This window comes from Pterocles gutturalis, unplaced genomic scaffold (assembly GCF_000699245.1).
Source record: "Pterocles gutturalis isolate BGI_N339 unplaced genomic scaffold, ASM69924v1 scaffold30271, whole genome shotgun sequence".
Lineage (NCBI taxonomy): Eukaryota > Metazoa > Chordata > Aves > Pterocliformes > Pteroclidae > Pterocles > Pterocles gutturalis.
This window is the reverse complement of record NW_010098793.1, coordinates 1-26460: the sequence shown is the minus strand read 5'-3', so window position 1 is coordinate 26460 and position 26460 is coordinate 1. Positions and strand designations below refer to the sequence as shown.

Below are 26460 nucleotides of genomic sequence, written 5' to 3'. Positions count from 1 at the left end.
GCTAACACTTAAACTCACTCTGCTAGTATTTCATCCACGCAATAGGAATGCTTCATGGCACCAAGTAGTTCACTTGTGTCTAACAACTTTCTACAAAGGTGAATCTAAATATATTAACGGACTACTAACGATGGATCATCTAGGTCTACATTTTCTTGCACTAGGTTTCTCTCTGGAACAGTGTATAAGAAATGGTTTTGCCTTGGTCATACTTAATTCACATGTTCCAAATATCTTTCAGAAGTATTTTTGTGACTGTAATTTTGATGTAGTTAATACAAGAAATCTAGATTTAAATGTAAGAAATATCACTAGATTATCTCTTGAACTATCAAATTCTCTCCTGGAAGCTTTTATTTTAAGGGGAGAGATTTTGTCAGAAAGGAAGATTTATTTTCAAGGCATACCTTAAAGAAAAAAAGGTAATAGTTGCATCTCACTTCCACATTACCAGTGACAAAAGTTTTGTATGTCACAGATTCTCTTCCATTTATCCTTTTAGCGTTATAGCAGCATAGGTGATGCTTTAACAACTTCAGTTTCAGATGCCACTGAAAATTTTATGCTCAACTGTTATGACTACACTATTTAACTCAATTAGTGCTATTTGGTTTAACAAGCTATTTAGCACGCTTAAAAAAATTTTTTTTAAAAACCTTATTTTTAAATCTGGAATTTCAAATGTTAATAACATGCTTTATCTTGAAACCTAGCCAGCAGAGCAGTAACTCTCGTTTCATGGACAGACTAACACTTTCCTTTACCACTTCTTTTCCAGTTTTGAAGCAAACTTTTTTCCTGAGTGTTAGGAAGAAAAATGTCAGAAACATATAATTAGTACAGACCTTCCCTGTTCCTTGAAGGAACCTCTTCTGTGTTCACAAATGGTTCTTTCATCCTTAACTTCTTGAAAGGGTTGCTACCAAAATGCAGACTGCTGTTCAGTCATGACTTCTGTGACGCTTCTGTCTTGGCATGAACACTAACTCAGGTTGTTCTCTTCAGGGTAATGACATCATTGCTGCTGCTAAACGAATGGCGCTGCTAATGGCAGAGATGTCGCGCCTGGTGAGAGGAGGTAGCGGAAACAAGCGTGCCCTTATTCAGTGTGCAAAGGATATTGCTAAGGCATCAGATGAAGTCACTCGATTGGCCAAAGAGGTAGCAAAGCAGTGCACTGACAAGCGCATTAGAACAAACCTCTTGCAGGTAATGACTTAACTTGTAAATGCCTCAGATATTTTTTTTTCTCTGTTCCTGCCTTAGTGTGAGTGAGCACAGGAGTTGTAGCAGTAAATAATGTGTATGTTTCCTTGGCGCATAAAGTTTTGTCAAGTTCTGTTTGTTTTTAGATCCCGTGGTCATATATATATTCTGTAAAGTCAGGATTTGTTTACAGGTGAGTGAAAGATGCTAGTGTCCAAAGAGCTTTTGAAAAATACTGTTTTACAAACGCTGGTCAGTCCTAAGCCTCCATTGCTTTGTATTTCATCTACTTGTTCCTTTGTATCAAAGAATAGTAGCAGAAATATAACACTCCTTAGTTTTCAGTCTCAGACAAATATACATTAGACCATTCCTGACCAAGCAGACCCTTGAGGAGTATCTGGAGGAAAGGAGAAATGTTGGCTCAATCCCAAAAATTCCCAAAGCAAGTAAAATAAGATTCAAGGTTATACGATCCCTTCTATGCTTATTCCTTATCTAATAGTAAAACAAAATCAAATATTTTTTCTGAAAAAAATAATAGATAAGGTATTGGGTCAGTTTTCAATGTGGAGTGTTTTTATCCCCATTCCTTAGGTCTGTGAGCGAATCCCAACCATCAGTACACAACTCAAAATTCTTTCCACTGTCAAAGCTACCATGCTGGGCAGAACTAATATCAGCGATGAAGAATCGGAACAGGTGAGACATGTAGAAATTGATGGTAGTGTGGAATTGTTGATCAGTCCTATGGGGAAAAATATACAACATGTAATATCAGATGTATTCTGGGAACTCAATGCTTGGAAGCTTATCTGAGCTGTTCAGTGAAGATAATTTTAGTACAGCACTTTGGTTTCTGCCTCAAAAGCTACAGGTTAATAAAAGAACATCAATCCTTCCCAAACCAAAAAGCTACTCTGGTTCAAATTTTTATATGAACAACTTAATCCCCTTGGTTTAACAGTAGAAAGTGAGTGAACGAAAGAACTTGTGTCTACAAATACAGCAGCTTTGACATTGGCGGACTAGTAGCACCCTCTGGTGGATCGTAGTGAAAATATTTATTCTCCAACGACATCTTTAGTACTTGTCTTGCAGTTGTTAGCTTCCAAATGCACGTTTTCAGTTGAAATCCTTCAGTTTTGGCTTCTGAGAGAGATTATTCTACTTTGAGACGCTAAGCTTTTATTCAGATTTTGCACAAATACACAGTGAGAAATAGGAAGATCCTGTTGTGAGTCAGGATAACACTTGCTAGTTCCAGGGACTAGTTGTTTCATTTACTTTTTCGTGGTTGTTGGCAGTCGACTGCCTTAATGCTTGCACTGGAAGTCCTCATGCATAATGGGTTTCCGTGCTGCTGTCCTGAACATGTAGTTGTTACGTATTACATGTAGTAATTACATGTAGTAATACTTTGAAAATCTTTTGTTTTCTTGACAGGCAACTGAGATGTTGGTTCATAATGCCCAGAATCTCATGCAGTCTGTGAAGGAAACTGTGAGAGAAGCTGAAGCAGCATCCATTAAGATAAGAACAGATGCTGGATTCACTCTTCGCTGGGTCAGAAAGACCCCATGGTATCAGTAAACACTTGCCACATAAGTATTGTTTTCTATAACATGAAATGCCTTTTTTTGGAAACAGAAGAGATATATTAACAGCGAAAGGTGCTGTGTACATGAGCTTAAGATTTGCTTATGCTAATGCCCCATTCTAAGGGTATGAATTATAAGAGAATGCATTACAAATGCTTGGGAATGCATTTGATATCAAACACCTCAAAATTGCTTCCAACAGTAGACTGTTCTTATCCTTTTTTTTTTTGAAGATTCTCTTCATTAATTCTATAATTCCAGAAGCACATTTCATTTATGCACTGTATATTCCAGTAGTTTCCATGTGATGATATAAAACATGGACCTCACTTTAAGCTTGTGTTGAGAGTCTAGGACACTATGGGTTACTTGCCAGTTTTTTAGGGACAATCATTGATACAGAAACTTTCAACTTTTCAACAGGATTTTAGCTAGCTGTTCTTAAACCATGCAGAATGATGGAAGGTGTGGAGTTTTTAATTAGGGGAGGGGGGCAGCAGAAGAGTTGTAAACTGAGAATCAAAATTCCATGTCCAAAATTATAATTTTTTACTTTTGATTTTTGCCTGGTAACAGTAGAACTGGAGCCGTCTTTGTCACCCTGTGGGTTGGCATTCCAGAACTCTTAGGCTGTATTGAAATGCTTTACAGTGGATGTTAGTGGTGCACTGTTGACAGCTTGAGCCTTATGGCTGGAGACCTTAAATCCTGGAACTCTTTCCTTCTTGCTCAATTCAGTAATGTTTTGAGCTGAAAAATCCTGGTTCTTATAAGCTAGCTGCATGTCCAGGAACAGAAAATGCCACATGCTGGCTCTTCCCTTTTGAAAACCAAATGAGCACATGCAATTACTCTTTTTTCCTCTTCCCTCTATCTAATGTTATTCCTGCCCTTCAAGATGGAAATTAAATGATAAAGATATTAAATTTAAAAAGACCTTTTGCCTTACTACCCTTGTTTAAACAATGCATAAGCTTTTTGAAACCCAAGCACTCCAGGGACATGAAACCCTTTTTAGGTAGTCTGATGGCTACCAGCAAACTGTGGTTCCTAATGCTAAACACAGTAGGATTCTGTAACTCTTTTTGACATTTGGAGTTTCAAGGCTCAAAATCTTTTTTCAAGTTCTAGTAATAATGAATTGAACAAAGTGCTACTGTATCTTTAAAAAAAAAAAAAGGCAAAACCACAACTACAAAAACCCACAAAATCCTCTCACTCTATTACTAAAATAGACTTGGGATGCTTTTATCCTTCCATAATTGAACATGCCTTCATATATATATACATTTATATATATATACACACACGCACACATATTTAATTGTTCCATAGTCTCTTTTGGCATTTGACAGAAAGGAGAATTATTGTTTTAGAATCAGTCTCTGTTCATTTTCAAGGAACACTTGCAGACTTGTGCCCAGGTCAGCACTGACTTCATGGTGCCCTCTTAATTTGCTGAAAATTGTTGCATGATCAAACCACCTTTAATAGAAGTGTCCTTGTGGAAAAACTCCTCAGTCTTAACAGCTCGAAGAGACACACAATATAGTCAGCTGTCCTTTACCTGTCTGCAACAGTTACTCTGCAGTTGGACTTTTCCCCCTTCCCCCCCTCATTGCACTGTTATCTGAAAAGGGAAGTTAAACCGATTATGATACATCTGCCTCAAACCGACCTTAGCAAGACAAACCATGTGTTTGTCTTTAATTCACTCCTTGTGTCTGGGTATTATGAAATACATGGTACTTGAGATCTTTCCTTAGTATTCTCTTCCTGCAGTTACCTGCAACAGGAAGGAGGAGAAAGGGGTGCCAGAGCCTTAATGTCTTGCATTTGGTTGGTTTATACCAGATCTTTAACATAATTGTAATGTAGTAATATCTATTTAATAGTAAATAACACTGAATAGGTAGGGGTTATTTTTAAGCGATTTTCTAAATAGTCTTCCTGTATTACTTTTCAATGCTCCTCACATTTCCTGCCCCCCACCCCCCAGTTCAGGCTTATCTGTGAGATATTTTTTTAGCATCACTGTTTAGTTGGTTGACTGATATTAATGCAATATTACTAATGCCTTTAATACATAATTGTTCATGCCAAAGATCACTTTTTGTTTATTGAGGAATGTTTGCAGGAAAATTATGAATCATGGTTGCCTTTGATATTCTTCCAGAACGTTTGCTGTAAGTTCTTGAACTGTTTTGTAGAAGCTAAGATACTTGTCTACCTTATGAAGTTACTGCTTTTTGAACACTATTGGTCTTCAGACCCGAAATGCAGCAAAAATTTGAAAAAGACCATGAATGTCACTTAGAAATGTTTTACCACTATAAAACTTTGTTTATAAACCAAAACGTATTGTATAGTCTAATGTTTTCAACCTTTCTCTGGTTCTGTTAAAACAATAAAAATGCATTTGTACAAATGTCAGCTTGTGAGTATTAATAAAAACCGAGCAGTGGGTAACACCAAAACAAGAGCAAAAAGCTAAAGCAGCAGAAATACTCAAGCAAAAGAACAGTTGTTTCTACATGTTCTGAACAGAAAAAGTGTGAAGTTCCTCAAACAGGAGAAGGTTAAAACAGGTTGTTTCTGTCTCTTGTGCCTGTAAAACTAGTAATCAAAGAACTTATTGGAAGCTGTGTTCCAGCGGGACAAAATGGGAGTTTTTTCAGAGGCCTGATGGTCATCCATTGTAGTAGCATTGAACAAGGTTCTGAAAACTTGAAATGGGATTTGCCTGATCCTGTCAATAAGGGAAGAACTGCTACTCTGGCCAACACCTCATTAACCTGAATTTTACTTCACAAATTCAACGTAAGGGTGATAAGCATGGAATTACTGTCCTGTTTCTTTTACTGCTTCACAGTAAGAACCTCTTACAAACACTTTTTCTTGCTAAAAAATTTTTACCAGCACACATGATGTTCTGACTTTGTGGAATCAACATTTATTGGTGCTGTAGGACTGAACATAGTCCCATGGTGCTGGAAGGCATCTGGGATTTAGTAATAATAGGTAAAATCCAGACTTCATACTGTTTACACAGCTCTTCGCATCTGAGAGAGGATGAGAACCTGAGAGACAATCATCTTTGTCAGCACTCCCAGAACTGGACATCTAGAGAAAGGCAGATCAAAAGTTGGCAGTACTAATTCCTCAGGAACATCCTCTGATTTCTTAAGCTATACGATTCATACTGGTGCTGGTACAATTTATTTTTTTTAAAACAGTGAGAACATGAAAACAGTCCCCTCTTCTGCAGATTCTGCAGTTGTTTCCTGTGTTTGGAGAAATGGCGGGAGCCAGCGTGCCTACAGAAAAAGATATAAGCCTCACACAACAAACACCATTTTTCTGATTAAAACCATCTTCAAGCTCAGACTGGTTTCCTACCAGGTGAGTACAGTTCTTGTTGACAGTGACTTCTGGTGGTGTTGTTGTGAAGTGTGGATCACAGCTTTTCCAGAGACTGCAGCCTTGTGCCCGAGTTACAGAAGGCTGGCAAGGCTGCTTGTGTAACATTGAAGGGAAGTGATGGTGTTAAGGCTAGTGAGTTGTGATGTTACGCTATGTTCTGTATCAGTAATGGTCTCAGTACTGAAAGGAGATCTTGCAACATTTCCAGGCTGCTAATGCAGAGAGCAACTCTAGTTACTCAGACTTAAGCTTGGAGTGTTATCAGTTATGTCTGAAGGCAAGACTTACAGTAAAATTACCGGAACTGAAGGATGCCATTTGCCGAAACACAGAGCAGAACTCTAATGAATTCATGGATGTTTCTACAATTGAAAAAGGTCAACTAGAGGGCTGGTAGTGTTTAATATCCAGTGTTGTTGTCTACACAAATGCAAGGCTTTCTTATGGGTGCTGGTTCTTAAAAGTACTGTTTTATCTACACTAATCTACTGTAATTTCAGAAATTCAGAATGGTTGTCTGTGGCCAAGTTTACCCTAGTGATGTTACCGAGTTACCAACAGAGTACATGCTCATTCCTTTACTTACTGGCTTGCTGCCACTGTTCGGATGGCTGCCCCCTACTTTTTTCAGACTGGATAAATTTTTTTTTGTCCCATTATTTGAAATTTTGACTACTGAATGACTTTTGTTCCTATTCTTCATCTGAAGCAAAGTTGGCACCTTTTCATCAATTTGTGAGCTAAACAGGGAAACACAGATTGTTCAGTATCCCACCCTTCCTTAATGCTGAACTTGGGTTTCTCAGCCTACTATTTACTGACCAAATGTATGGTTTGAAACATGATGGGTGCTGTGGAGCATGTATTGGTTTACAGAGATAACAAGTTTATGTTGGTGTACAAGGAAAAGTTTAGTAAGCTTTGCACCATCACTGTTGCATCTTTGAAATGTCATAATCTAAACATTAATTGTCCTCCATTTAAAAAAAATAATGAAAGGGAGCTTACCAGCCATCCTCCTAAATGCCATTTCTAAACTTTAAATAGCTGCACAGTGATCAAGTTCAGTAAAGATGTAGTAAATTGTCATTGTTTAATTGTATATCAGATGTCTTCTGCCCAAGAGCATCATGAATAGTTTAAATAGTGCGAACATTTCACAAAATAAGATGTATTTGCAGTAGAGTTCCCTTTATTTCATAACATTAAAGCACACAATCATTAAATACACTTGACACCTCTATTGTGCTATCTAAAAAGCACACAATCATTAAATACACTTGACACCTCTATTGTGCTATCTAAAAAGCTACGCTCCAATGTACACATGGCACAAATCTGGTGGCATCCACTTTGAACAAGTGGAACATCTAAATCAAAGCAAAGGCTTCACATAAAAAATAACCTTACTCTCTGCAACTGTATTCTTAAAAAAAAAAAAAAAGGCAATGATGAGACTGAATGGAAAGAAAGTGGATTACTGAAGAAACAATCACCTCCCAGATTTAATGCAGAATGTTATTTTTATCAGCTCAGCTGCAGATGGCAGAAATGAAAACTGATTAAGGCAAATGCTTCTTAAGGAAGGCGATTTCTTGTAAACAACAAGGAAATTACTTTTTTTTCTTCATCAGAAGCTCTTTCTCAGGAGTGACACTTGCTATGTCGCAGGCCCTTGTGGAACCCCTGCCTCTCTCACTGCTGCTGTTTCTGAAGGGATTACGTGATGCTTTGTGGAAGGCCAGCTTGCAGCTGGCTGTGACAACAGCTGAACCTTCTTTGCAGGTGGCTACAGCAGCAAAATGTGCCACCACAAGACTTTTCCAGTGGCCTGTTTAGCCTTCATAACGTGCTTGGCCTCTGGGCTTTGGTATCTGAGTGGCAGTGTAGTGTTTGCGACATTTTGTGGATCAACTATATCAAACTACTCACCAGCACAACAATTCAGTAAAAAAAGAGTGAAGGTGTATTACAAAAAAAGTACCTTATTTTAAAGCCATATTAAGAAAACCTAAGCTATGCTTTCAGTTTAAGAGATGCTGTGCACAAATGCTTTGATCCCAAACTAATCAGTGTCTATTAATTAATTGGCACCTAATTAATAGCAACATAAGTCACTAAGCAGTCAAGTTTTTTTAAGGGGAATTTCCTCTTGGAAGTAGAGCATCTTCTCATGTCCTGACTTGGAATTTTCCTGCTTTTGTAATATATTTGACACCTTTAAAAGGCTTGTATTTTTCTCCATACATGTCTAATCGATTCACTTTCAGTCCTGAAAAAGACAAAAACAAGTACTAAGTTAAAATGCTGGAAATCATGTCTGTCTGTTTAAAGGTCCTGCTTTCCTGAAGCATGTTAAGATCTGACTCCTGACTTTTCTTTCCTTTCACAAGTTAATCCAGTTTGAAACAGCAGAAGGGACCATTCTCGTCACCTACTCATAGCTGCCCTGGTAGAGCAACAACTTTTTTCTGTTCCACTCAATAAGCCAACATGATCCTTCCGGGGATGAACTACTGAACAAATGAGTCTATCTTCCACAGTTCCTGTACACTGTGCTCTTGTTTCCAATTGTGCAGATGAAGCAAAGGACACGTTTTAGAATTCTTTTCACATTAAGTCATAATTGCAAGGACCAGCAATCCCTCTGCTATTAATTGAGGAATGCCAGTTAGCTATTAATTACCTACCAGTTTCAGGTTGTCCCCTGCTTTCTCACAGGTCCATTATTTCTGGCATCCAGCTATTGGATTTCACTATATTTTGATAGATTTAAACTAGTGGGTTACAAGTTTAAGAGAAGTGCAGGATTACTTACACGGACTACCTGTCATTTACTCAAAGTAGTCTAGGAAGCAAAAGGACCATAGCCTGGTACCTACCTAGAAGCATACCACATGTTCTGTCACCAATCCTCATGTACTGTCTTTGGTCATCTTCCTTCTTTCCAAATATAAGTCTTTGCTCTGTTAGGGTCTTAATCCTGTAAAGCTTGCTTGTAGAAGCATTTTACACATGGACAACTCACATGATTTAAGTATTTGCAGACTGAGGCGTGGTTTGCTTTAAATTTACTTTTGCGCTTACCCTATACACTTAATTTTGATTTTACTTGCAGATTGTTTTCAAGATGAAAAAACTAACCAGCTCCAGAAGGAAAGAGTAAGAAGGCCATTCTTTAAAATTAATAGAGTTTTCTGACCAATAGAAAGAGCTTTAGTGGTATAAGGTTAAAGCAAGTCAAGAGTGGCATGCTAAATCATCATCCATCACTCTTTAATGAAAGGATAAATGTGCATGTTTAATGCACAACTCAGATAAATCCATTCTTCTGTACGCTTCTTGCAGTTTTTCTTGAGTAAAACAATTGGGAATTCACAATTCCCAGCAAGAGAGCCTTCCAGCAAGTGTAACTGTCAGGTTTGGGTCAACCAGACTTATCTTCTGGGACCAAACTGACTTCATTCAGGTCAGCATCTCCAATTCAAAAATAAGCAGTTTCCCACTTCATTTCCTACTGCTACTCATTCTGGCAGTACCGATCTCATATAACAGCCACCCACTCACCAGAAATTGCAAGCTGTTGTATCTTAAACTGGATGTTTAAACTTGGATTCTCCTCTGGCTTGGCGGCTCCAGACTGCAGGTTCACTATGCCCTTCAGGTTTGGTAGCTTTTGAGGGGTAATTTTTCCAACATCCCAAGTTAACACCTTGTCAGGAAAGAGAAAATAGCTTTCTAGGAAACAACTTATATGGTCAAGTTCATGTCAAGCTTCTAGTTTGCAGGCTGGGTACACAAAGTAGCCTAGCAGCCCTGAGAATTATCCCATTGGCTGGCAGAGATGGCATGATTAGGGCTCCTGCAGGTATGGTGTCTTTTATTTCACAGCATTTCTTTTGCCCTGTCAGCATTCCTTAGTTGGTCTGTGCACTTAATACACCTTGGTATTGGTGATTGTTCCTGTTGGCAGTTGGGTCAGCCAGATCCATGAAGCAAGGAGAGTAACCAGCACAAAGGCCATAGGCACTTGAACACGAAAATGAGGACAGGAGCAAGGCACTTGGCAAACGGAGATGTTTAGGCTAGAGTAACTTTACTTAGGGTCACTTGTTTCCCATTGATTCTTACACTTTAAAGAAGATACATGGAAGCAAGTTGTCCCTTTACTCACCCACAAGTTTTTTTTTTGTTGTTGTTCTTATTATAAACTAAAAATTGTTAATTAATGTAGAAAAACTTCAGTTCTCCCTACTACAAACTTCTGCAGTTACAATACATCTAGTTATCCCAACTCCTGATAAAAACACAGTATAACTTACTTCTGCTGAGAGGAAAGGAGACTTCAAGTGGTTGTGCTGGTGTTTGTTTTTGGAAGATCAAGGTCTGTTCTTTTTGAAACAGAATATTACTTGGAGAGCTTTCACTTACAACTCAAATCAATTGCTGACTGAGATATTCCAAGGGCAGCAGAAAGCTCAGAGCAGGGTGTTAGAGCCAGCAGAATGGTTTGGCTCAGACTGCATTTCAGCAGAATGGTTCCTGGGTACTAAAAAACTTCAGGAGCTTTAGGAAATTTAGGTCTCAAACCCCAACTCAGAGGCAATAAAGCAGGACTCTAAAGATAGAGTTTTTCAAACCCTTTGTGTTTTTTTTTTCCCGGTATATCTTCAGGCAGATCTTTTGGAAGAGGTTTCTTTTTCTCATCTCCTGCTCCCTGTTTTTCTGGCTACCTATTTTCTAGTCTACCGCATTTTCTCCAGATAACTGTTTTAAACAACATGGATTGCAAAATATACCATAGCTGAAGCCACCAGCAAAATACTGTTGCATCCACTGAAGAAAAATATTAGAGGGGTGAAGGAGCAGGGGGAAAAGGGGCAAGGGAGAGGAAAGGAGTCTGATAAAACCAGAAATCACAACTGGTGTGTACCTAAACTTGAAAAAGTGAATTTTAAAAAGAATATTTTAATTCATAAACATGCACCAAAGGAAAAGTTTTCACTTGTTCTAATGTAATCTAATATAATCTTAGATATTTAAATAAATAAAAACTTAAGACTTACTTTAGTAACTGGGTCAAACATATAGGTGCCTTGTGTAGCAGTGAGGTTCATATTAAGTACAGCCTTTGGCATGTGAACTGTCATCACAACTCCTTCTACTGTTTTCCCCATATTCTGTTTTGGTCCAATAGTAACATCAAATCTTCCTGCAGAACTATTTTCCTTAAAACTGATCATGTGTTTCACATATACAGGAATTGCCACCAAGCTGAAAAGAGAAGACAGCAGGTGAGTTCATCCTGGTTACTTCTCTCCTTGAGGAAATAAAACTCTTTCTCATAAATAGTTCTTGTGTTTCTGGCAGGTATTGAAGTTAGAACCTCTGTGTTTCAAAAGTGAAAGGTGATACTCAGCTCTTCAACATCATTGCTGAAGTGATTTTTATTAGCAGAGAAATCACAGGAAAAAAAGATTTTGTTCTAAATCACTTGTCCTAATGTCTTTCTGTCCATCTGTTTATTTTTCTAAAGTAATTCCACAGAGCCAATTCTCAGAATAGCCACTAGTCAAATCAGCCTTAATTTGCAAATATCTGCAGTTTAGTCTTTTTTCCTTTATTCTTTTTATGAAGCTCAGTGTCCTCTATGTTTGCAGAGACTTAGCCACAAAGCACCTAGCAGCAACTATGTTTATAGGAATAAATAGCCCTGTATTTCTGTCATGTGTGGTTTATCCCACTGAAAAATGATTGCTGAGTATCAGCAGCTCACTGAAAGACTGTTTTCTTCTTGTAGTGGGGACAGAGCAACAGATGAGACTAAACCTGAGAACGTGTTTTTTAGCAACAATGCAAATTTTCCCCCATAACAAGGAGAAACCTGCAATTATTCGGAAAGTGGTAGATGGTATAACCAAAGAACTGGCATATCTAAATGGAAACATACTTCTGTGAACTGACACGGTAGGAGATCAATCTGAAATTCCCATCGGGAGGAATAAACGAAAGGACTCGCTCAGACTCCCAGCGTTTGAACCGAATACATGGATGGAAGCTGACATCATCCAGCAGCCGTGGGTTCTGTGAAGAGTGGCAAAGTGGTAAGTGAAATCTCATCAAGTATCAGCAGTTCCAACTAGCTACTGAACTCTACACAATTCTGATTTCTTAGACTCCTAGCTGTTATCTGAGACACACTACTGAGCTACATGGATTTCCAGTTTGACCTGGTACAGCAGTTCCTGGGAGTGTATTTTTATGTACAGACAAAAGCCATTCCAACTACTGAGCAATGTAGCAACTTCTACAACACAATGCAAAACTTGTAACAGATGAAGCAGTGATTGCACTCTTAAAATTGTTTAACTTTGATCATTAAGGAAAATAAATCCTGAGCACTTAAAATTCCCAAATATATGCTAAATTTACCATAAAAGAAAGAGAAAGATTATTCCTGAGAGCTTAATACACGAATCGATAACACCTTGGATTTCTGCAAAGACTGTGGAACCTGCAGAGGCGGGGGAAATAAAAAAAGACACTTTATATTATTATCAAGGGTGTAACAAATGTTGTGAAGTGCAGCTAGAGGGCACAGATGACATTTGCACAACACTCAAGGACATGCCAAGCACAGATAGGAAAGGTCAGTCCAGTTACCTGTGGCCTGGGCAGCTTGCTAAAATACGTAAGCCAGAGAAAACAGCTTGTCCCAAATCAGCTATTTATACTTTTGCCAGCTGTTACACAGGACTCATACTGGATGTGCTTGAATTGGTTGCCAGCAATGAGCAAATAAGGATTACAGAATATGCAAGCTCTGAATCTTTTCTTTCATCCCTGTCCACTGTCTCTAGAAAACTAACAATTTGTGCAGTGGTGCAGGGAAGCTGAAGCACATCAAAACAGTCAATATCAAAACTCAGTATATTCGTGCTATAAAGCTCCAGATAACCCTGGCTTTCATAAGCATGGCTTATTTAACAGTAGGATTACGTATTCATCTTGATGTTAAATAAATCTATATCAAAAAAACCCCCAAAACCCAAAGCAAGAATACCAAGCATCTTACCCAGGAAAGTCTCATTTCCTTAAAAGCCCTAAAAGGACAGAAGGGCATGAGGAGGACTCTGGACTAATTAGCCCTACAGACAAAGGTTATTTTAGAAGATACGTAGAAACTATTGGTGATCTAGTCAAGGGGAAGGAGAAACTGTACGTTAATACTTTTCCTGAAAAGAAGGGATCCTATTTCAGAAAGCAGTTACCCATATCCCTATGAAACAAGACAAGATTGTTCCCCTAGAATAGGGATGTTACCTGCTTCTTAACTGTAGTGAAGGTTAGGAAGAAAGTTTATTGCATGGCTAGTCCCCAAGGGATCAGAGCAGAAAAAAGTAGCTATGACTACTGCAGTGGATCCTCAGTAGGAAATTTAAACACTCAGTGGAAACTGATTAGGCTTGAAATAATACAGAAGTACAAACATGGTCTTGATTATAACTCCTCATACTAAGCACTCAGACAACTCTTGGGCATCCTGTTAAGCTAGGAGAGTAACACAGCCGTCAGGGTGTTCTGACTGTGACTGCCACCTTCTTCTAGTTTCAAGACGGCAAGAATAAGAGCTGTACAATAGCTATTTACGACTGTCCAGGTGAATGGTGGCCAAAGTGTTTGTCAAATTTGTGTATGGAACCAAACCAACACTGACTACTGCTACAAAAGCAGCACAGAATGAAGAAATCAAAGATTTGCACCCTGCCCCATGCCACCGCAAAAGGGTGTCATGCAGTCTTCAGCTTTAGTAACTGATGGCCCCAAAATGAATAAAACAGCAGGCTCCTGTCCACAGCATAGCAGTTTTCTTTTTGGATCAGTTTTTTCAACTTCTTGGCACTGGCAACACTTACAAAACAGTTATCAGATTCATCCTCAGGGTTAAATCTCTGATTAAAGATTTTTGTATTTGAAGATATAATTTTTCATTTACAGAAAAGGAGTATTATTACGCTTTGTAAGATCTGGCTCCAGCTTATATATAAGGAAAACAATATTGTCCAGCTATTTTGCACCAAGTTTTGTCTTGCTACCAGAAGAAAGTGAATGAAAGCTTTTGTCTTGCTCATTTGAGGGCTTACAAGGACTACAGAAAATTGTTGTCAGGAACAATTAAGATAAATTTCTAACCACATTTAAAACTTCAAGTATTTTTTTCCATTTATATCTCTTAAGAGATAATCAATATAGAAAAAGAACATGCAAGTACAGAATATTTCTTGTGGATATTCTTGAAGCAGCCTAGAGTATACTGCTATTTTACGATGAAGAAATACATTTGGGCATGAATTTTAAGTTGTATATTTCCATTTAAGATACAGATTTACATACATAAAACATACCTGCAAAAATGTGGTTGGACCTTACTCTCTCTAAACATCAGTGGCTAAATGTAAATACATTCAACAAACAAAAATGAGTTTGCAAGGCATCTTACCTGATTTGTCTATAATTGCATCAATTTCTTCAACAACATCAAAATAGGCTTCGTTGTTTGTGTATTTTACCCCTGCTCTGCGCCAAGGAATGTTGGACAACTGTCCGGTAGGAAGTGTGTCACCCACATTACTACTGCCTTAAAAATGAAAAGGAACTCTGAATCAGTAATTAATTACAAGAGGAATGTGTCAACTGACAAAATTAAGAAATTTGCCCTCAAGAACTGCTAAAATTTAATTCATTAGGTGACAAAAATGCACTTTAAGGATGTGTTCAGATTTATGGTTTTCAGACTATGGACAAGGCTCAAGTCACCAGGAGGTCTGAGTGGGAGTAAGTGTGGGGCTAGATCATTTAGGATTTCATCATTAAAATTCAAGACACTACAGTTCCTTGTGAGGGCCCAGAGCATGCTCCCCCATTATCCTAACAGTTTTAGCTGGCTGATTTCAGGGCTGATTTACTGATAAGAGTTGTGTTGAGGAAAGACCTGGAAGAAGCCTTAGGGAGGGCTCCCACACCCTTTGCTTGGGAGCTGTTGTTAGGCTGAGGTTCTTACCCTTGGTACCCATCTGAGCTACCCTGCAGCAATATGACAGACACATCTACACATGACCATGTAATTGATCCACACCCTGGCCCAGATGACTTTTTGGCTTGACCTGTCTCATCATGATGGATCTGCCTGGCAATCACTAAGCTGTAGATGACCCTGTTATCGTCTGATCCTGACCTGTTGGCTCAACTTCTGTGCTCCTTAACAGTAATGCCACAGCCTCTGCCTGCCTTACTGTTCACCCTCGGCTCCTGGCTCTTAATACCACCTGGTGTGAGAAAAGGGCTTCCTGAGATACCTATCTACAAAGCAAACTGACAATTCTTTCAAAAGGGGGGGGGGGGAGAAATATTATAATTTCTGCTGCTTAGGTGACTGATCTTGGAATTTCAGTATAGTGTAAACAACTCCCTCTGCTAGAAGGACAGGGCCACAGCTCATGCTTGCTTGTGCTCTTTAGCACAACAAATGTGTGTCCGGCCGTGTGAGACAGCTTCACTGAGAGGCTGGCAGTCACTGGTTACCATTTCTACATCTTATGTACTAGGTAAGTCCTCTCCTAGTAAGCAGAAAACAGAAGTTTTCATTCTTTTGAGATAGTAAAATAACTAACACAAAAACCACCCTTCCTAAAGCCTGCCCTGGTGCTTTAACACAAGGGGGAGGAGTTGCAACAATTTCCTCACTCCCACTGCATCTCTGAAGGAGAGTAGATCCTGTGTCAGTGTCCCTCAGTAGCCCTGCTGGTTGCAGCAGTGCTGCACAGGTGACGCACGCTGGGCTGCCAGGCCAGGTCAGCAGGACTTTCAGGATGCTGTTTCCTACCTGCTCAGGGCTGAGCTGTTGATAGTGACAAGACGCAGGCCGCTCTGGATAGGCACTTCAGCTCCTAGGGAATTCTAATAAGGCTTTAGGTAAAACAAGAGGATTTGATGCTGCAGCTCTTGGCTTCAGGAGTCTTAATTCCCCCTACAGTGGTGCATATAGTCCATTAAGGCCACAGATATTTTTCGTAACTATAACTACTACTGCTCAAAACCAACTAAAAAAAAAAACCAACCAAAACTGAAACCCCGGAAATCAAAACTGATGAGCTTTATACTCAAAGATGTGCTACCCCAAAGACCAGCTTCTCTGAGCACTGCCTCTGTGTGGCCCTGCAGCCCACCTATTACCCTTCTCTAAAACAACGTACAGGCGAACATCTCACAGATCTCTGACCCCATGTGACACCTCATGGCATACCTCCCTTGAACAGCTTGCCAGACAAGCAGATTCCAGCAGCCCAGCTGACAGACATTTGGCTCTGTCAGTGTGTGACACACCCATTTATAACAGCCTAAAACCAGTTCCAAACTTGATAGATGCTGATAGTGGTGGAGGCAGGAAGGAGCCCGAGGACAGGCTATTTACTTTCCTTCCTGCTATCTGTTCCCAGCCAGCAAACATTCATTAGATATCCGTTATTATACCTTTACATCATGATTTCTTAAAAAAATGCATAACCTTCTCCAATGCCTCTTAGTTATTCAAGGCTTGGGGTTAGCTCTGTACCAATCCCATAGCACCTGTCCCCAGTCTGTGCTGGGAACTGCTATTCCTGAGGGACTTCAGCAGCTGTGGCTAGAGCAGACAGTGCCACTGGGGATATCAAAGTGGCCAGGCATAAACTGCAGGAGGAGGAAGTTGCTTTTATTCAACTCTTAATTGTGACAAGCAGCAAGACAGTGACCTGAGCTTACAGATTCACACCAATATAATATTATTTTTTAGCTACAAAGCATGATGGGCCTTTGTTTTTAAGCAGCCAGTCACCACTGAAATTTATTTTCATACCTGTGATGGAGTTGACAACGGAACGCAAAATTGTGGGAGGCTTAATCAGCTCCTTCAATATGTTAGATTCTGTTGCCAGTGGAAAGCCATTGTCTAACATTTCTTCTAGAAGTTCGTACACAATAACTACATTGTCCTTAATTGCAGTCTCAGAACATTCGCCGAAGTAATCCTAAACAAATCGGAGATTACAAAGGAGAGGATTTTTATTCCTGTTAAAAATGCTTGGTAAAAGTTTCTTTGTTTTCTTTTGCTTACAGAAACACTCCAATATATACAGGAATTTTAGTGCCTAAACTGACTAGCTACTTCTAGAGTCTGACTGTATCATATGTTAAGGTTACATTTATCATCTAATTAGAAATAAAGACAGCATGAAGAGTGAAATTAATGTAATCTGGTTTACGAGTATATATGTCCCAAAGGTTCTCCTATTTGTGAACATTAACACATCTTCTGTTAGAAGACACTTGTAAAAGAAGGATACTATCTTTTGGCCATGCCCAATATTCACAGAGGTTCCTTCATTTATAGTATCTGCGAAATAGGTCAAAAACTGACTCACACTTCGCATCTCTTTCCTTCCTACAGAGTGCTTCATGACTGCATGCTCCTTCTTGTTCATCTATATAACATGAACAGTACAAAAGCGTAAAGAAAAAAGAGCATTTACAAAGTGGGATTTGAGGTTTAGTGCATGTGCACATGTATCTATAAATGAAATGAATACACAAAATATACCTTCTTTTACTTAGTACTCTATTAACCAGTGCTTGACTGAAAAATTGTAAAGGGGAAAGTCACTGACAGGAAGGTTTATTACCTTGCTTTAAAAGAAGTTCATACAAAAATTCCCTTAGAATTATTTCAATTGTTAAATTATTTAATGGTGACAGACCTGGAAAGTATCTGCTACTCGGTGTAAAAATTCAATTACAAAGAGTGGTGGCACTTCTGTCTGTATGACAGACACAAAGAAGATTTTATCCCGATAGATGCTGATGAGGTAGTGATGTGGTGTTGAGATGACAGGAGGCACATTCTCAACATCAACTGCTTTCTCCTGAGCTTCAAAGAAATAATCACACACAGATTGTTTTTTTCCAGTGCTTCTCCAAGAATATATCACCAGAACAGTTTATAAGAAACAGGCTGTGGATCATTTTCTGTTGGAAACACATTCAAAGAAGTTAAAATAAACAAAAGGCTATGAGAATTTACGTTATTTCTTCTCCCAGATTCCCTTTCTTAACACAGTTATTTTTTATTAACATGCATTGTGAATTTAAGAAAAAGATCTGCTTTGCTGCTTTTCCTTCAACTGCCTTTTTTTTATTTACAGGCATGTTCCACCACTAAATATTTCACAGTGGATTAATTCGCTAACATATATCCCAACATAAGCAAGAAGCTAGCAGCCTTGATTTCCACTTCATCCCTATTTGGTATTTATAATTTATTTCTTAAAGACAAGCTGACTCTCATGAGTTGGCACTCAAACACATTTGACAACATGTAAGAGTAACTTATACATAAAGTTTCCTATGGCAGAGGAGTTTGCGTAACACACACATAACTAAGAATTGCACTATCTTAAAGATATAGCTCCTTAGCTTGTCAGCTTTCAGCTACTGAACTAGAAAAGTGTTCTTTATTTGCTAGCTGATTAGTCTTTTTCTTATGATCTATGCCAAGCTGCACTTGGATAAAGGTTGGAATTCATAAAAAGTACACAAAACCAGGAGTTTAAATCTGGTTTAATGAATAAAATTGCCTCAAATGTGCTTGAAACACATGAAATATGCTTACATGAAATGTTTTACACTCAAAACTCATGAGCTCACTCATGAAAAGGGGGAGTATAAACTGCAGATAACGATTGTAACTTTTTTCTTGTATTTCTTGTATCTTTAAAGACTTACAAATAACATGTCTCGGCCACTGATCCTTCATTTTATTCATGTGACAAGGAGCTTATTTGCCTTTTTAAAAAAATAATTCCCAGTCTATTTCTCAACTTTCAGTGAGATAATAAGTGAATTAAGTTCTTGATTCAAATGAAGTGAATAAACTGTTTTCTCCACATCTACAGAAGAGACAAATGCTATCAGACTTCATTTTATCTCTTTAGCTTTTACATCAGACAGATAAAATGCTCTGTCTGACCTGCAGCATAACCGTCCTCTGACAAAAATAAGGTCCAAGTTTAAACTTGGGCTTAGAAAACAAAACAACCAAATTGTGACCCAAGCACTGGCTCCTCACGGTGAAGTTAACCTGATACTTATATCCTGCATAAGTTCATTCTGTAGTTGAAGAAGCTGCCCCTGCCACTAGCTATTCCTCCCTTTTTCCTTTAAGGTATTGATTTGAGCAGGTCTGTGGCTCTGCAATTACCTATACCAGGAAACAGTCCAGGTGCTTCTGGTCAGGTCAGTTACCAGATGCAAGTTATTGCATTGCCAGAGTGCTACAACTGGTGCAGAGGAGGTGGTGGAAATGGGCAGATGACAGCAATGAAGATATCCTGAACTGAAGTTTACTTAGCCTTTGGAGGAATTAAAACATGACTGCAAAGAGACCAAACAAGTTACTGGGTGTCCACGCTGTGAAACAAGACGACCACCAACAACTCTGCATGTCCAAGAGAAGCCAAACACATCTACCAAAAACCCATCACAGTTTTCATTAATCTTAGGACATTTGGCCAAGATCATGCCATAAAATGCAGATTGAATTTGCTCCTTTGCTAATGTTAACTCTGGCATACAAATACGAAGATGACACAGAAGCATCTAGATGTAAATGGCCCAGTCCCACAGAGATATTAAAAAGTCTCTAAACACTGTATGTTTAAGCCTCATCCCAAAATACTGGAATAAGCAATTAGCTCCATCCAGAGAAAGCTCTTGTTGCTGTGTCTGAATCCAAACTGCCTGGAGTACTAGGCTGACCTCCCAACACACTTGTAACACTGAAAAATGGTCTGGCCTGGCAGACCTTAACAAAACAAAAGTATGTCTTCCAAAGTTCACCAGAGAAGGTCAAAAAGGACTACCAAGGAAGGCAGTTAGCATGCCATTTCCCTCCACCTAAGTCAGCAGATGTGGGAAGGGAGCCAAGATTCAGCTTTTCAAATTCTGAACTCCAGCAGCTCCTTCACATGCATGACAGCAATGTTCTCATCTTCATGGGCGCCTTGCCAGGTCTTAGACACCTCCTGCTAAGTGCACAGTGTCTTTGGAAGTAGACACAAAAAGACCAACAGTCAAAACGTGGACAGAAAAATCCAACTAAGCCAATACGGTATGTTAGAACTTCCTCTGTAATTGCCAATTTGCTTAAAAGTGGGAAATGAAACAAAGCTACAAAGTGTTATTGCATGTTTCTACTGTATCTCTCCTGGACCAAATTAATATCTAACTTAGTTTGTTAAAAAAACAGACAATTTTAATACTGTGAGCACAGCATTCTTATAAAAGAGCCTTGACACAACTGCTTTAATCCAGTTTAACTAAACATGTTCTGAATTTAGCCAGTGCTGAACATTAAAACCCTACAAAATCTCCTGGATAGTCACATAACAGTGTCAAGTATAAGCAACCACTGAATGTCAGTATTGTTCCACACCAAGGCAGCCCAAACATATGAAGGTGATCAGATATAAAGCTTAAGACAGTTCTCTGTACATTTTGATATGGATACAATAGCATATCTGTTAACAAATATAAAACACAATTCCTAGTAAACGCACACAAAGCTGCATAGGAGAGTTTCAGCACATGCAGCACTGGTAAGACTCCATTTCCAGAGACTGTGGAGAACGTATGCTGGACTGCAGGCAGCTTTGCACAATACCCTGACAAAGTATATGAGATATGTGTGACAGAGAGTTTAAGCCTTAGCAGCTGTCCTGCTGCTACAGTTCGTACCATTCTATTGATCAGAAACGACTGCATTTGTCAGGATATAGTTTTAACAAGCACAGCAGTGCAGCAGGCCAACCTAATTGCTACCTAAATACAGCAACTTCATTCTACTCTGCCCGCAGCAATCTCTTGGCCCATGAAATGGCTGTGTTAGCAGGGTCTCTTCTTTTGCCGTAAATTCCAGTCAGGATATTAGACCATGACTTGATATGCAACTGAGGGAAGGCAAGGGTAGCCAGAAAGAGTAGTGGCACTGGACCACTGCTGCAAGCTGCCCAGGTACCAGCTGCGTTCATACAAGTGTTTGTGTGGCCTCATGGTGAATTGGAGTAGCAAAGTCATCCAGGGGACCACACTTGGCAGATTACAGCTTTTTAGTATCTGTGTAAACCGAGCAGTAAAATCCCACCTAGGTGCCTACCCTATCTTCTGGGTAGGAAGACAGGGATTACAGGATTTCCCATGGTACATAATTATTTTGCTTGGCATAAGAGTTCCCTTCAAAACCCCTCGAACACTCCTTTCCTCCTTCACAAGTTTCAGCGGTACACTAATTTGCTGATAATTTGAACTCCTCTGGAAAATCAAAGCTCTCTCCTTGCAGTTTAAGTACAGAGCAGGCAGACCCACAGGCACAGGCCCTGCCCTATCAGTCAATGGGAAGCTCAGTTCCGATGCTTCCCTCTGCCAGTGCTGACCATGCAGTGGGGACATCAGTCTATTAAACGCAAGACTAAGTCATTTGATTTATCCCACACACTGTCAAACAACTAGCAGCAGCCAATTAAAGATGGATTTCATGTTGGACATCTTACAACAGGTACTACAAAAATATCTTGTGTAAACTATTATTTAACAAAAATGACTTACAGTGCTCCCAACACTGACAATTTCTCTACTACTCTGTTTTTTGAGTGCCAGATTTCATTTCAGATGTGCAGACATGTCTCAATTAATTTCTCAGTACCCTACTCCTTCTATCTCATCAGAACATTACATTTGCAAAGAAAAAAGATTACAAAATGCTGAACATAAGAAATCAATCTAGTAACAGTAAGATTCCTCACACAAATAGGTCAAGTTAATACTTGTGGTCACACAGCAAAGCATGTTAAGAGCTGTGACAATTTGAGGGTACAGGTCTTGACTCAAAGTTCCTAAGTTTAAAAAAACAGTAGCAAATGCAGACCACCAAAATTTAAGAATCATGGGAGTACCTGTGCAGCAGTGTACCTGTACATCACTTTGTGATGGCAGCATAAAACCACTCTGTCTAAAATCCTGAAGGTGTGCTTCTAGGAGTATTTCAAAAAGGCCATACCTCCCATCTCTCTGCTTTTAGGCCTACCTAAGAAGCAGACTGAAGACGAATGCACATTATTATTTGCATCTTTAGTCCAGAGCAAGCCATTCAAGCTCATTTTCAGTAGGCTGACAGCCTTCCATGCTACTGACCGACTGAAAGGCATCTTACAGGCACTGCAGAAACAAGCAACCCAGCAGAGGTTTTGCAACTTCTTCTCACAGACTTTCTGTCCTTGCTCTGACACACAAAACTCCATGTGATTCTTTGTAGTAATTTCCATCCTACCAGAATTTGAAGTCCTCACAGAAGAAATAAACACTTTAAGGCATCTTCAATATGCTGTTTCCAAGTCTGTATCTTTTCTTTTGACTAAATCTGGATTTTGCAGTGTTACTATTTTTTCAGACTCTTGGCAGAGAAACATCTGGACTGAAGTCACACCAAGCTCACAAGAGAAAAATGGAGCTCATTGGCAAGAGAGAGAGGCTGTGAACACGGGAAAAAGACTGGTTGCAGGTGCTTGTCCTTAGCTACAATTAAGTACTCTAAAATGTAATTAATGCAGAAATACTGTTACCAGCTGCTTTCCATAACACTGAGCTGAGTTATAGTCAAAGCTCTGAAAACCAGGAAGTGAGGAATTTATCACTGACCTCTGCAATGCCCTTTAGAGCTAGTAATAATTACTGAAAACACCTCAAAATGAGACCATCACTGGGAAAGTATTCCACAGCTTCCACGTTCCCTGAATTTGGTGTAGCTGCTCTGAAGGGTGGAAGGATTAGTGGGAGTGGACTGTCTGAGCCTCTCTTATGTATTTGTGGAAATGAACTTCTAGTGACAAGTGAATGGAAAGTAATCAAATGCTTAAAGTAATCTGGAGAAACAAATAAGCTAAGATAGGCCGTTCTATTTCTATTTTACAGCTAGTATTTTTGTCACATCCAGCTGGTTGACAGTTTAGCATTTTCCTTTATATTCAAGATGGGTCACAAATGTGTCACAGATGTGGCAAAACTAGACAACCTTTGCTCCCCAGCTCCCCAGCCCCATTCATTGACTCAAACCTAATGTAGAGAAGTCCTATTAAATACTTGAATGACATTTTCAAGACAGCCAACACAGCAGCTCTGAACATATGTATAACTGGCTGGACAATGCCTGACACGAGAAGTTATGATTCAAAGCCATATACCTGGAGGTATATCAGATCTTACTAAAACATGAATGTTCTGTAATTTCCCAGGTTTTGTGGGTCCTATAATTGTCAGCATATCTTGCTGCAGCTGCTGAAGTGTCACTAATCTTTTTACTTATTAGATGCCCACAGCTTAGGTACCTGCACATTAAACTAAAAACATTTTTGCAACCCTTCTAATAGTCAAGCAGAACTCCCACAATCAAATCAACTCTAACTTAACATCATGAAGTGCTTGCGTCTGTACAACTACTCAGATGCATATTTTACCAACAAGATCATCCCTATCAAAGACTAAATGCTTTGCTTCCCAGATGCTCAGTACAGATTTATTTATCTTTACTCTAATTTAGAACAATGTTAGTAAGTTTCTGAATTTGTTTTTAAAAGGAAGTAGTCCTTTGAGAATACTCTGAAGTTGTCTTAAATCACTCACTGGTATCCATAACAAAATTTCCAAATTCCTCCATGCTTTTACCAATAACACTCATAGCCTGCATAAGAATTTGTGCAGCATTTAATCTGCTGACTGATGAGCTTTCCAACAATACATTTGCATGGCGCCTCTGTTCAATTTAGTCCCAATGTAAATCTAATTGCTGGCAAGATAGTTCCATTTCTTGCCAACAGAACAATATTAGATCCTGAATAACTGCAGTTCCCTTTGGGACCTGCAAGAACAGAAAGTTTCACTGTAAAAGCTGAAAAAGCAAGAGTTTCTTAAAAAAACCCCCCCACCAAATAAATTAAAAATTCATTGCTAGAACTACATTTTTACATGAAAATGGAACATTTCTAACACAATTTACATCCAAATCAGCCGCTTCAGGACTACTATGGGAGCACTTAAAAATTCACTCTCTGAAAGCAGTACTGAACAGACAGAGAGGACCAAATGGACACAGGTAAGGTGAATATCTTGTCATGCATTTACTGTAAACGGGATCTTCAGGAACCAATTATAATTAGGCTCATATTCCAGCCAAACCATGGAGAACTCTGAACAGTCAAGGCAGCAGGATTCAATCAAAGCATATAAAAGTCTCATCTCGGTGGTTCTTTGGGAAGATGTTTTCTATCATGTTCTCCCAATTCACTGCTCCAGTAAGTCTGACAGGCCAGAGCAACAGTGCTACCAGCTTTATACTGCTCTTTTTCATAAGCTCTATTTTAAGAGGCACTCAAGGTTCCAGAAAGGACAAGCACAGTGCCAAAAAGCCATGCACAACTGAAATACTAAATGAGAGCCAACAAGTATCACTGGAGCCCTGCTGTAAAAGACAGCTCTTACTAACGTGTGTGTACTCTGCCACAAACAGGCCAAACACAGATGGCAGAAAGAAGGCATATAACCATTTTTACCTCCCTTCTCTTCCATGAGAAGAGAGCAGAGGGGTACCCTTTAGTTCTTCCATCTTATATGAATAAAACCAGGCTCCAGAATACTAACTCTTAAAGAATCTTCAAAGAAGTTTCTGCTAAAAAGCAGCTCTCATGCATTATGCTGAACAAGCATAAAAAGATTTCACTTATTTTCTGTGTATTAACTACATATTGAGAGCTATATGGGAAGCTCTAAGTTGGAGGAAAATCAAAGGCAAATAAGAGGAAGGAACTTAACATTTTGAAAAGGTTTAATTTGGTTTCTTCCTATTATTACAGCCATGAAGTAGAGCTGCCACTTGTCACCTGCTGTTCAGACTTCTCTACTTCAAGGACTTCAATTTCTCTTTCATGAATCCTCATGACAAGGTTTCTATTTAAGAGTCTTCATGCAGAACTGCTTGTAAGGAGAGCTTTGTTTGAAAGAGTAACTGGGACTTGGCTGGTGCACAGCTATTTTGCACAACAGGAAATTTCACTTCTGGTCAAGGACAGCAAAATAAAGCACTAGAGGGCATGGAGGGGTCTTAATGTTTAATTTGCCACCTGCAAGGAATTTTCAGGTATGCACCCAGAGATGGGAAAGAATCTGCTTGTCCCATATTTTTTTTAAAAAAACAGGTTTGCTTGTGGTTTGAGTTAGCACCCAACACACCACAGATTAAATCCTAGACATTTACAGTGAAACACCATTCTGATTTTTTTTTTTTTAATAAATTAGAAGCTATGTAGAATTCAAACATGCTGGGAACTGACAGCTGAATCATTCTCATGTTTGGCATAGTCAGTTGTATTGTAAAACATTGCTTCCATCATTCTATCTCTTGCATGAGTAATTTAATTTGCTCATGCTTTTCTTGCAAAATATCTTTTTCTCACCCCTACTGCAGTCTGCCTTCTGTGAACATGAATTTTAATTATTCAAGCAAGATATTTTCCTGGTTGTTTATACAATACCTACATTTAATGGTGAAGCTATTCCTCCAGTCTGATCAACACCTAATGGGTACAAATCTTTTCATTGCATTGCTAATTCACAGCAGATTAGCGCTGAAACAAAGAAAAGATGCCACAGGTACGGAACAGGGCAGAAGCAATGTGCAGTGGTGGATGATAACGGATTAATTTCCAGCGCATATTATGCAAATCTACACTCATAGGGCCCCTTGCTAATTAAACAAGTACAGCATGACGAGAACCACCATGTTTGCAGCAGTGCTGCTTTATATTTAGGCGACCTGGGTGCTAACCCTCCTGCAGCCCCCCTGCCCCTCTGCTGCAGGTTTTGCATAGAGCCGTGAATGGCCGTTCCCGCATCATCCCTGCTGCAGGCCGTGCGCTATCTCCCCTGAAAACGAAACTGAATTACTTCCCTGTGCCTAATCCCTCCTCATCGCTGCTTGTCGTTTCAGAGTGACCCGTGTAGATTCCCCCCCGGGCCTGGGGCACTGACCCGAGGAGAGCCCGGAGCCAGCCGCCTCCTGCCCGGCCTCACGCCGGGCCCCCGGCTCCGACAGGCC

The 26460-nt window shown here is 39.3% G+C and overlaps 2 protein-coding genes across 2 annotated transcripts in view; one reads left to right on the top strand and one right to left on the bottom strand.

The window, feature by feature from the left end:
• The window catches only part of VCL (vinculin), a gene marked incomplete at its 5' end in the record, with an annotated part of 38420 nt that extends 35046 nt beyond the window's left edge, over positions 1-3374 (top strand). The window contains 3 exons of the mRNA XM_010074251.1: positions 1006-1209; positions 1804-1908; positions 2653-3374. Of these exons, the coding sequence (XP_010072553.1) occupies positions 1006-1209; positions 1804-1908; positions 2653-2799 (456 nt within the window). The remainder of the gene's footprint in view (positions 1-1005; positions 1210-1803; positions 1909-2652) is intronic.
• A 4030-nt stretch (positions 3375-7404) lies between these two features.
• On the bottom strand, positions 7405-18287 carry LOC104462328 (AP-3 complex subunit mu-1-like). Its single transcript, XM_010074240.1, is given in 11 exon segments — positions 7405-7468; positions 7518-8502; positions 9798-9942; positions 11297-11504; positions 12181-12314; positions 12663-12685; positions 12688-12744; positions 14731-14868; positions 17125-17296; positions 18023-18224; positions 18226-18287. Coding segments are annotated over 10 exon segments (1242 nt in total). The 3' UTR covers positions 7405-7468; positions 7518-8401.
• Between the last annotated feature and the right edge of the window lie 8173 nt (positions 18288-26460).